Genomic DNA, 13,072 nt, shown 5'->3' with positions numbered 1-13,072 from the left:
TTAATAGTATATTTATTATTAATATTATTATAATATTTAATATTATTAGTAGTAAATAATAATTTTAGGGAATTTTAGGTACTACAAAGAAAATTAAACAAAACAGTAGGATAGAGAATACTTAATGGAGCTACTTAAAGAAGAGCAACCAAGGAAAGCCTCTCTGAGGAAGTGTCATTTGAGCTGAGATCTTTTAAGAAGACAGCCATGCAAAGATCTGCGGAAAGTCCTTTCCCAGAGAGAGAGATTTTTAAAAACGATTTCTTCTCACTCCCCCCCCCACCAAATAAACCCAAGAAAAAAAATCCCAAAGCCTCTCAAAGTACATTGGGCTTTATAATTTAATAATCTTGATATTTTTTGGGGGGTACCAGGGATTGAATTCAGGGGCACTCAACCACTGAGCCACATCCCCAGCCCTATTTTATATTTTATTTAGAGACAGGGTCTCACTGAGTTGCTTAGCACCTTGCTTTTGCTGAGGCTGGCTTTGAACTCATGATCCTTCTGCCTCAGCCTCCAAAGCTGCTGGGATTACAGGCGTGCACCACTGCATCAGGCCCAAGCAACATATTCTTTTTTTTTTAAATTTCTTACATACATGACAATAGTGGAGTGCATTACAATCATAATTATCCATTCACAGCACAATGTTTCATAACTCTGTATATAAAGTATGTTCATACCAAATTATGCCATTATACATGAGCTCTCTTATTATTTTTTTTGCATTACAATTCTTAATACACCTTTATACCACAATTTATCATATCTCTGTTTGTATATAAGATATGTTGACACCAAATTCACATCTTTATATATGTATTTTGTATAATGATGCAACATATTCTTAACCATTGCATTTACTGCCTCTATAGTAACTCACATAGTCTGAAGATGAAAGAAAGAGTTTGGTAGAAGTAGTCCTTGAAATATGCCTTGAACATGCCTAGTGTTCTGTGGAGATTGAGGGAAGGGAGATGGTATTCCAGGTAGAAAAGCAAAGTACGGGACATAGAAGTAGGAACAAATAAAGTGACGTGGCTGTGTTAGAGAAGAGACCAAAATATGTGAGATCATCTGTCTGCCTATTGCAGATCTGACAGTCCTGTTAGAGATCAACTCACATTTTCTCTCTTTTCTTACTCTTGAGAATTAACTAACCTGCTTTTTAAAAATCTCTTTTAGGCTCTTTGAAACACTTCAGTCACTCTTCTGGTCTGTATTTGGCCTTTTAAATCTCTATGTCACCAATGTGAAAGCCAGACATGAGTTCACCGAGTTTGTAGGAGCTACCATGTTTGGAACATACAATGTCATCTCCCTGGTAGTGCTGCTGAACATGCTGATTGCCATGATGAACAACTCCTACCAGCTTATTGCCGTAAGTAGCTTTGCTTTATAAGTGTCTTTACTTTGGTTTCAGGAGTGTGTGACATTGGTATGGAGCCCACTACAAGCTCAATGACAGTCTGGCTGTGTATAGTGGTGCATACCTGTAATCCCAGCTACTCCAGAGACTGAGGCAGGAGGATTGCAAGTTCAAGGTCAGCCTCAGCAACTTAGTGAGACCATGTCTTAAAATAAAAACTAAAATGGGCTGGGATGTAGCTTAGTGGTAGAGCACTTGCCTAGCATGTGTGAAGCCCTGAGCTCAATCCCCAGTACTGGGGTGGGGGTGGGGGGAGTCTGTCTGCTTCAATGAACTTACATTAGCTTTCTCAACTGTTAAATTGATTTTATTCTTTCTAAAGTAATTCTGTTTGGACTCAATATATTGAATTTTGGTAATCTATGCTAGGTTGTTTTAGTTAATAGAATTTTCTTGCTGTTAAAAATATTTTAATTTTTAAAATTTATTTTCTTGCCTCAGTAAGGAAAATTGATGGTATGAACACAACTGGCTTCCCCATTGGGCACCTCACCTCCAGGGTCAATTCAGCCAATCTAGTTCTCTAAGTTGGACAGCGCTATCTCCTGTCTCCTATCTTAGTGGTAAAGTGCCCCAAGTTTGGTCCCCAGTACCAAAAAACATTAGTGCTTAAGATTGTCTACTGGTATGCTTTAGATCCTAAGTGCTTAGGTAATCGAAAAAGAAGGGCTATATAATGGGAAAAAATTAGAAGTTTAGAAACCAGGGACTTTAATCCTGATTCTGCCATGTATAATAAAGTGACCTTGGGTAATTTATTTTCTCTTCTTGGGCTTCTTTTTTCATCCAAAAACAGTGAGGGAGTTGCAATCAATGGTCTTTAACGTTCTTGCCAGTTCTGTGAGTCTGTGTGTCTGCAGATGAACAAAATAGGCTCAGTAAGGTCCTTTTAGCTCTGAAATTCTGTTGTATTTGAAGTGGAATATAGTTTTGCTTCATTCCCTTACTTGCTTACTTCCTCTCTCTTTCATTCAAACCTAACTAAACCAAAGCCTCTGATATAATCTACATTTACTCCTAACCTGTCTCTAGAAGGGGATGAGAGCAGGCATGCAATTTTAGGGCTTGATTTTTCCACTTCCTATGCCTGATATCCTACCCTCCACCCTTGAACAAAGATGACAATATTCATGGTAAGACATTTGTAGTTTTATCACTACATGTTTGGCAGCGGATCTTTCTTTGTGACAGTAAGAAAGGAAGAGATTTTTCTTGTCACCTCGTATAGGGCAGTGGCATTTCACTCTGAGCTCAGTGACAATTTCCTAGGAAGGGTGGAAATCATCAACTCCAGCTTTCCTGTCACCACCTGCTGGTAGTAGGTTTTTTGTTTTGGGGGGTTTTTTTCTTTTTTTTAAAGAGAGAGAGAGAGAGAGAACTTTAATATTTATTTTTTAGTTCTCGGCGGACACAACATCTTTGTTTGTATGTGGTGCTGAGGATCGAACCCGGGCCGCACGCATGCCAGGCGAGCGCGCTACCGCTTGAGCCACATCCCCAGCCCTAGGTTTTGTTTTAATACTACCTACAGTTGTACTTCAAGAAAACTCCTTGACTCCCCTCCCCAGGGAGGGTGCCTGGAGTAGATTACATGACTTGTGTCTATGTCTATACCATCTCACACATCTGGGGTCATGGCCAACCATTCTGAATACTACCTTCTGCTTTGGGATTTTCTGGTAGTTTTTTTTTTTTAACCATTTGGAAATGGAACAAGCAGGATGCCAATATTCAGCAACCTGATTGCAAAAGTATCTGGAACTGCTTAAGCAGCAAAGACCATCAAGTAGATTTTAATTTCATTTGCTATATCTCTACTTCAGTAGTGAATATAATCTTTAGAAGGGCCTTTACATGAGGGAAAAGGCTACAAAAAAGGGAAATCACCAAAGACAAATTTCTCCTGCCTCTAAAGGTATCACAGGCTGACTCAGTGTAGGTAGAGACCATGCCTTACTGTCAATCTGTTCATTGCACTTTCTAGTCCACAATTCAAGAACAACAGGTGAGATCAGTCCCTTGAAGGGTTGACCTCCTTATCACTGTTCCCAGGATTCAGAGATGCTGGTGATATAGGGCTCTGTAGCAATTGGTATTTCTATGCCAAAGAAGATTCCTCTTCTATGATGTGTAGTATTATCCTCAAGATACAGTGAAGCAGGAAATCACTCCAGGCCTGTGCTCCATGTTCCCAGCCAACTTCAGTAGGTGAATCTGGCCATAGTATATATTATTAGTTATTTGCAATTAGCAGTGTTTTACTTTTCTCTTCATATCTCCCTTAAGCTACTTATTACTCTCTGTGACACTTCTTTCAGCACAACCATCTTGTCACTAATGTTATTTATGTACATGCATAAATTACATCAAACAAAGCTGCTCTTGATGCTATTTTAACCAGATTCACCCATTACAAAATATTAGGTGAGACAGATGGAGTAGTCCAAAAATGCTCATTTAGAACTACAGTAGATGGGGTAGAGAGAGAAGTTGGGAGGGGAGGGGAGGGGGGATAGTAGGGGTTAGGAAAGGTAGCAGAATACAACAATTACTAATAGGGCATTATGTAAAATTGTGGATGTGTAACCGACGTGATTCTGCAATCTGCATTTGGGGTAAAATTGGGGGTTCATAACCCACTTCAATCTAATGTATGAAATATGATATGTCAAGAGCTTTGTAATGTTGTGAACAACCAATAAAAAAATTTAAAAAAAATGCTCATTTATCTTAGGCCCTATTCCTATCCCCTGTCCCAACCACAAGAGACATCTCTGTTGCCTGAGATTGGTCATTACAAAATATGATGGTCTGCGATCAAGACTTATTCAGTAAGTTAATAAGAACCTTCAGAGCTGGGCACAATGGTGCACGCCTGTAATCCCAGCAACTCCCAGCAACTCAGGAGGCTGAGGCAGGAGAAATGCAAGTTTGAGGCCCTAAGCAACTTAGTGAGACCTGTTTTAAAATAAAAACTAAAAAGGGCTGGGGATGTGGGTTCAATCCCCATGCCAAAAAGAAGAAAGAAAAAGAGCCTTCAGTTTCATTGGCTGCTGTGCAGCACTCACTCTAGTGCTGACAAAAAAGTGAACAGCATGTGCCTCACTGAGCTCCAGATGCTGAGTGGCTTCAGGAGAGCCCAAATACATGGGATTGGTTCGGTCATCTCCAGTGGGGTGGCAGCATCTGGAGTCATCATCTCAGATGAATGGACTTCTCTACGGCAGAAGACAGCCTTGCAAATGAAGACAGTCATTCAAGTAAACCTAGCATTGAAAAAATAGCAGACAAGGTTAGAGAGGGCTGTTGCCCATCATCAAACTGCCAAAGAGGGTAGGTGGTCTCCCTGCCCACCCCCAGCCACCTGGGACCAACCTCCAATTCTCAAAGCACAGAGAAAAAGACAGTACTTCACATACTACACTATGAATTTTAACCCTCTAAGTAGATCTGATAACCAATTTCTATGCATTGATATGACTAACCAGATGTTAAGATATTAGAAATATTTCTGTTCTAGTTGGTAAATAGCTGCCACTCCAGCTGCTCCCTATAGGACACCCCCAGACTTCTTCACTATCCAGCAAGTAAAAGGTAACGTCTGGAACAGCAGATAATATGAAGAACCCTGCTCCAGTACTGCAGCTGACATACATTCAAATTGATTTGTTTCTTAGTCTGAATATCACTGTAGTAAGCAGAAACTTCAATCACTCCCCTTCCATTTCTCACCTAATAGTCAGGGCTATGAATATGATGAAATATCACACTTGCAATTATGTTTCATGACATGGCCAAAGGAATTTTGCAGATGTATTTTTACTAATCAGGGAGATTATCCAGGTGGGCCTAATCAAATCACATGACATGAGTCCTCTAAGAATGGTTTTCTGTAACTGATAGCCAAAAAGGATATTAGGGATCTGGGGCATAAGGAAGAGTTGATCTGCCATTACTGTCTTGACCATGGAAAGGTCCATGTGGTAAGAAATTCAGGTGCCTCTAGAAGATGTGAGTGACCCCAATATGACAGACTGCAAAAAAAGTAGAGACCTTAGTCCTACAACTGCACATAAATGAATCCTGTAAACATCATAAATGAACTTGGAAGCAGTTTCTTCTCTAGAGCCTTCAGATCAGAGTACAGCCACCCTGATACCTTGGTTTTAGCCTTGTGAAAACCAGTGTGACTGGAACAGAGTAAACAAAGGGAGAGAAGTAGAAGAGGAAGTCAGGAAGGTAATGGGAGTAAGGGACAGATCATGTAGGCCATTATAGACCATTGTAAGGACTCCGACTTCTACTCTTGTGAGGTATAAGGAGCCCTGGGAGGATTTTGAGCAGAAAAAATATATGATCTAGCTTGCATGTTAATAATATTTCTGTGTTGAAAAGAGGGTAGACTGAAGCAGGGTAGGGACAAAGACAGAAAGCAATTGTGAGATCATTGAATTGACCCAAAGAAGAGCTGCTGGTGGGTTAGACCCGGAGGTTATTTTGGAAGCGATGAGAAGTGATCAGCTCTTAGATATGCTGCTAGATTAGTTGTAAGGTGTGAGTGAAATACAGGAGTCAAGGATGAGACCAAGTTTTTTTGGCCAACTGGAAGGGTGGAGTTGCGCATTACTGAGATGGGAAAGAGTGGGAAAGGAGTAGGTAGGCTCAGTGCAGAGGAATAAGGGCAGAGATCCAGAATTGAGTTTTAGACTAATGAAGTTAGAGATGCCCATTAGCCATCAGAAGGAAGATGTTGAGTAGACAGTGGTCTACAAGCCTAGAGGAGCAATCCAGACTGGAGACAAAGATTTAGGAGTCACCAGTATAGGCATGGATGAGATCACTAAGGGAGCAAGTGTGGCTAGATAAGTAAAGATAGAAGGGAGACCAGTAGAGTTGAGGAATGGGAACATGGAAAGGGTGGAGGGGAGGGAATTGGGAAGTAATGGGAAATGAAATTGACCAAATTATGCTATGTCAATATATGAATATGAGGCAGTGAATCCCACTATTAGGTATAATTATAATGCATCAACAAAAAGAAAAAAAAAGTGAAGAGATGGGAAAATAAGGCCCAAGATACCCTGATATCTACAGGTTAGAAAATGAGGATAGATCACTCAGAGACTGAGAAAGAATACCCAGAGACAGGACAAAAAGCAGGATAATGTACTATATTGTAATACTATATTCTTTTCAGTATACTAGTAAATGAGACAATCTGGCTTTGAATTGAGGTAGACTAACCCCAAGAGCCACATATAGAACTATTACACTGTCATATTGACCCTGACCTTGAGGGTAAGAAGCATCTGAGTACCATTTTCCCCCTAGTTACATCACAACTCAAAATTGTCCAGGCTCCTTGTCCTAACAGTTTCAGCAATGAAGATTTTGTTCTAATCCCAAGAGGCAAAGGGTCCACTATCTGACCTAATTTCTTCCAAGACAGAAAACACTGATGATGTACCCAGCATACCCATGTCTGTCTCAGCTCCCAAGAGCTGTTTCTTAAAAAAACAGAAGACAGTATCAACCCTGCCAGCTTTCAATTCCACTGAGCAGTAAATCATGAAAGCTATAATAAGTCTAAGGAATAGTATAACCTCTTTCCAGATGAAGGAGTTGCTCAATTTAAGCTGTAAGAATTTTATGACGTTGGAGTGGAGCCATTTCAGATTTTAATAAGTGTCTCTTCCCTTTGGGATGCCCTCAAGCAATCTAGATATTGATTTCCTTCATCTCAGTTCGTGCTTTTCCCTGTCGCCAAACCATTCTCTGGAATCTGATCAGGGACTGCGACTTTTCACTAAGGAGAAAGCAAACATTCAGAACCACCAAAGACATTTTAAAAGTGCCCCCTCCCTTGGGTAATGTAGAACCTGTGAATACCTACTGATAATCCCATTTCCATTGACAACTTACATCTTCTGGCAGGTTCTATGAGAGACACAAGGGTAAGGTAAATGACATAAAGGGAAAGACATAGTTGATGCCATTAGGAAGATTAAAGTGTAGAGGAAAAAGTCTGACATGAGTAAACTAAAAATAGTTTTAAACTGTGAGTATAATTAGCAGTGATTACTGAAAGCATGGGCCCAAGAGTAGTCAGGCTGCCTGCATTGAAACCTGGAGTGTTACTTAGTACAGTTTTGGGTGATCTGACCTCTTTCTGCCTCATTTGACTTCTGTGTAAAATAGGGATTATAATTAGACTTTTTGCCGGTTGCGTACTCAGATCCATTTTCTGCCCATTTCCTGTATCAAGGGAACGATATTCCCCACAATCCCTTGCCCTTTGGCTTCTGAGTAAACCAGAAAGTGGGAGGAGGGGAGAAGCTAGAATATTTGTTCCCTCTCCCCACCCTCACTTTTTGTGGTGCCTCTAGCAGCAACTATATTTTCTCTGGGACTCACCTTCAGCAACCAATAGGCATCCCCTCCCTCCATTGCCACAGCATTTGCAGGGCAGCCCCACTTTGTCTCTAGCTTCTGCCAGAGACCCCAGTCTCTGGGTTCCATTGACTGTTCCTCTTCCTGTTTCTTGTCCTTCAAATTCTAGGGAGAAGAGGGGCTTCCTGATCTTGCTAACTCTGAGTTGCTTCACTGACTCCTGTTTAGTTTCCCAGATTTTCCATCATCTATGAAACTAATTTTTGTATTATATCTTCACGATTTGAAAGACATATAAAAGAAGAATGAAATTATGGCATTTGCAGGTAAATGAATAGTACTGGAGACTATCAAGCTAAGTGAAATAAGCCAGTCTCCAAAACCCAAAGGTTGAATGTTCTCTCTGATATGCAGATGCTAACACACAATAAGTAGGGGGTTGAGGGAAGAATAGAAGTTCATTGGATCAGACAAAAGGGAATGAAGGGAAGGAGGGGATAGGAATAGGAAAGACAGTAGAATGAACTGGACGTAACTTTTCTATGTTCATATATGAATACATGACCAGTGAAACTCCACATCATGTACAACCACAAGAATGGGATCCTGATTAGAGTAAGTTATACTCCATGTATATATAATATTACTCTAATGTCATATATATATATATATATATATATATATATATATATATATACATATATATATATATACAGAGAGAGAGAGAGAGAGAGAACAAAATTTTTTAAACATATTTGAAAGATATAGAATAATCTCTGTTCTCCCTGCTGTACCCCAACCAGTACCTATCTCACTGGATTGTTGTGAGGTAGATTTATGAAGCCCAAGTTGAACTGAGCCTTAAGGATGAGTCAAATTTGGAAAGACAGACAAGTGGGCACTGTGATTAGCTCTCGTTTCTGGCAAATAAATAGTTTGTATAATAGCAGAGATTGGCCTGGTGTTTACTGGGGCAGTAAGACTATAGGGGTCGGCTTCACTCCTTTTTGCCTCCCATCCTTTCAGTCCCCATGAAACCATCTTTCAAAATGGCCATGAAATCCTCTTTGTCCCAACAGCAAATATGCCTAGCAGTGAGGAGAGACATGTAAAGGACTTGTATCCCTAGGAGCTAGATAACGAAGCTCAGCTCTTGCTATTAGAAAAATAATAAAAGGAGATAAAGTCTGTTTTTATAGCTTCTCACATCTCCATTCTGATCCTTCATGCTGGCTGTCTACCTGGGTTGGCCCAGCAACCCTGGCCAACTGCCAGACCTGGACAAGCCCCAGTGTCTCCATCTTTAGGCCCAACTTAAGAGCTTAGAGCATCTCTAACACATAGAGAAATCAGTCATAATAATGGAATAAATAAGAATATTTGGCATATAGACAAGCCTTTATGAAATGCCATTCAACCAAGTGCTTCCTATTATTATTATAGCTGCCATTAATAGCTATCATCTCTTGAGCACTTATGTGCCACATACTATAAAAAAGAACTTTTTTTGTGCAGATTAGCTCAGATATCTTCACATAACTAATATTAATTCCATTTTATAGGTGAGAAAACTGAGGCACAGAGATAAAATTGACTTGCCCAGGGGCACACTCTTTTTTCATATTTTATTTTCAATTAACATATATAAAGTGCACATATTAATGGGGTTCAGTGTGACATTTCAACATGTGCATACAGTGTGCACTAGTCAAATTCAGCTTCCCTTTATTCACCCTCCCTTTCCAATCTCTAGTAATTACTATTCTAAATTCAAGTCAATTTTTTAGCTTCTACATATGAGACAGAACATGCAGTATTTGTCTGGTTTATTTTACCTAATGTATCATCCTCTAGTTCTACCAATTTTTCTGCAAATGACAGGATTTCATTCTTCTCTTTTTTATTTTTTTTCAAGTTTTTTAAAATTTTGTTCTTTTTAGATATACATGACAGTAGAGTGTATTTTGACATATTGTACATACATAGAGTATAACTTATTTTAAATAGGATCCCATTCTTGTGGATGTACATGATGTGGTGCTTCACTGGTCATGTATTCATTTATGAACATAAGAAAGTTATGTCTGATTCATTCTACTGTCTTTTCTATTCCCATAATCTTCCCATCCCTTCATTCCCCTTTGTTTATTCCACTGAAATTCTATCTCACCCCCATGGAGATGTGTTAGTGTCTCCAGATCAGAGAGAACGTTTGACCTTTGTTTTGGGGGATTGGCTTATTTCACTTAGCTTGTGTTTTAGCTAGCTTTTTAGCTGTTGTGACTAAAAGATCTGACCAGAAAAATTTTCGGGGAGGAAAAGTTTATGTGAGGGCTTGCGGTTTCAGAGGTCTTAGTCTACAGAAGTCTGGCTCCATTCCCCAAGGCTCCAGGTGAGGCAGAACATCATGGCAGGAGAGTGTGATGGAAGGAAGCAGCTCACAGAGTGATCAGGAAGGAGAGAGAGAGAGAGAGAGAGAGAGAGAGAGAGAGACTCCACTCTCTAGATAAAAAGTATATACCCCATAGCCACACCCCACCTGTCTCCAGTTACCACTCAGTTAATCCCACATCAGGGATCAATTCACTGATTGAGTTAAGTTATAACCGAATTATTTCTCCTCCGGACCTTCTTGCATTGTCTCACACGTGAGCTTTTTGAGAATGCCACATCTAAACCATAACACAGCCCAAATCTCTAGGCTCTGATGCATGCACTATACACATTCTCCACCCAATCTCAGACTTCCCTGACTTCACCCTTGCATTTGGTTGATTGACTTACTGACTGTCCCCTGTGTTCTAACCAAAGGGATCCTCTGATGAACTTTCCCCTGAGTTCTTCAAACTAAATGCCTTATTTCCAGGGCTGATATTTCCCCACTAACATGACCCGACCCCCCGCCCCCCCCACACACACACACAGTAGCTCTCTTTTTCTTCTTTTGTGTGTCTACCAGACTTTAAAAACCTGGTTGCACCTCAACTCTGTCCCTAATACTCCAAGCCTCTGAAAAGGAACAGTCAGGTAACCCACCTAAGACCACCACACCCGTGGAGGGTAAACAGGTCAGCTACCAAATTAATGTGTATGACAAGAACTCCTTATCTCAACGTATATGTCCTGCCTTGGGACATCTCAGCCCTTTTCTTTCCCAAGTGGCTTTTGCATGCCTAGAGCCTCCCTTGACATTATATGCACAACTGCAAGTTGACTGTCCACCATTTGCAAATGAGGAGAATGGAGCATTCTCTATGCAAATGATTCAGGGAGTGCTGAAGACTGTTTTTTTGTTTTTGTTTTTTGTTTGTTTGTTTGTTTTTTCCCAGAACTCCACATTGCTTTTGGGCCTAGCCCTCCCCCTGGTGGATGAACAGAGAAATAGATTTCTTTTTCATTCTGCATCCATACTTGATCTTGGTTTTGCCAGTGAGCTTAGAGTGGGAGTGAGCTGGTGACCAGAGTTCTTCCCCTCAGGGTTCTCCCAGGATACTTTGGCACATCTCAGCTGAATAACAGCCTCTGCTTCCAATAGCAGCAACAGCCTGTAATGCCTGCTGCTGCCTGTTGATGATTTGGGTGACTGACAAAGATTCAAGTGGGAATGTGAAGGAGACAAATGAAAGGGAGTGGATTTTCTTTCCCTGTGCTAAAGGGCAACCAAAGGGCAGGTGCCTGATGTGCTGCTCTGTATCCCTGATTCCCTGTCCTAGTGTTCATCAGGAACATATGTAGTTGTCATGGAGACATTATCTTGGCTAACTGAAAAGGAAACATCACCAACTATGAAAATGACAGTACAACACCAAAGTCTCTCCTCATCTTCTGGCTGATGGCCTTTATTCTTTCATTCATTCACTTAATGATAAATACTACTTAGATGAATAAATGAATGAATTTAACAAATATTTATTGAAAGACTACTATAAACCACACTGTATTCTTGACTGGGGAAATAATAGGTGATATGGTGGGACTGCAAATTGGTGCGGCCAATTTGGAAAGCAGTTTGGAGATTCCTGGGAAAGATGGGAATGGAACCACCATTTGACCCTGCTATTGCCCTTCTCAGACTATTCCCTGAAGACCTTAAAAGAGCATGCTACAGGGATACTGCCACATTGATGTTCATAGCAGCACAATTCACAATAGCTAGACTGTGGAACCAACCCAGATGCCCTTCAATAGATGAATGGATAAAAAAAATGTGGCATCTATACACAATGGAGTACTATGCAGCAATAAAAAATGACAAAATCATAGAATTTGCAGGGAAATGGATGGCACTAGAGCAGATTATGCTTAGTGAAGCTAGCCAATCCCTAAAAAACAAATACCAAATGTCTTCTTTGATATAATGAGAGCAACTATGAACAGAGCAGGGAGGAAGAGCAGGAAGAAAAGATTAACATTAAACAGAGACATGAGATGGGAGGGAAAGGGAGAGAAAAGGGAAATTGCATGGAAATGAAGGGAGACCGTCATTGCTATACAAAATTACATATAAGAGGTTGTGAGGGGAATGGGAAAATAAACAAGGAGAGAAATGAATTACAGTAGATGGGGTAGAGAGAGAAGATGGGAGGGGAGGGGAGGGGGGATAGTAGGGGATAGGAAAGGTAGCAGAATACAACAATTACTAATAGGGCATTATGTAAAATTGTGGATGTGTAACCGACGTGATTCTGCAATCTGCATTTGGGGTAAAATTGGGGGTTCATAACCCACTTCAATCTAATGTATGAAATATGATATGTCAAGAGCTTTGTAATGTTGTGAACAACCAATAAAAAAAGAAAAAAAAGAAATGAAAAAAAAAATAATAGGTGATAGATGAACAAGACAGACTCCATTCTCATGGAGTCTACAATTATGGAACTACAGTTACAAACTTCACTTTTGCATTTGTTTCTTTGCCTTAAGACTGCATTTAACCTTTTTTGGGAATCCCAGAGTTCTTTGACAATCTGAATATGGACAAGAAAAATGAACATATAAGCAATCATACATAAGTTTACCAAAGTCTCAGAGGGTTCACAGATATTTTCCCACTGTCATCCAAAAATTTCTCACTTTAAAATTTTGTTCCCAGATATAATACAAATATGATTTGAATTGCTAATAGTTCACTTGTGACAATGTAAATGAGTGTGTCCAATCCATTACTGAGATCAGGTTTTCATATGGGGCCAAGCAATAGAGGTATCATGAGGGAAATACACCTGAGGAAGACTGGGGAGGGGACACCAA

The 13,072-nt window shown here is 40.1% G+C and overlaps 1 protein-coding gene across 1 annotated transcript in view; it reads left to right on the top strand.

Annotated features, from left to right (window-relative positions):
* Positions 1-13,072, top strand: part of TRPC5 (transient receptor potential cation channel subfamily C member 5) — a gene marked incomplete at both ends in the record, with an annotated part of 142,310 nt that overhangs the window by 107,358 nt on the left and 21,880 nt on the right. Inside the window, one exon of the mRNA XM_081277486.1 lies at positions 1,189-1,384. Within this exon, the coding sequence (XP_081133612.1) occupies positions 1,189-1,384 (196 nt within the window). The remainder of the gene's footprint in view (positions 1-1,188; positions 1,385-13,072) is intronic.

Source organism: Spermophilus citellus, assembly GCF_964194105.1.
Source record: "Spermophilus citellus genome assembly, chromosome: X".
Taxonomy (NCBI): domain Eukaryota; kingdom Metazoa; phylum Chordata; class Mammalia; order Rodentia; family Sciuridae; genus Spermophilus; species Spermophilus citellus.
The sequence above is the reverse complement of the archived record's forward strand: the minus strand, read 5'-3'. Positions and strand labels throughout refer to the sequence as shown.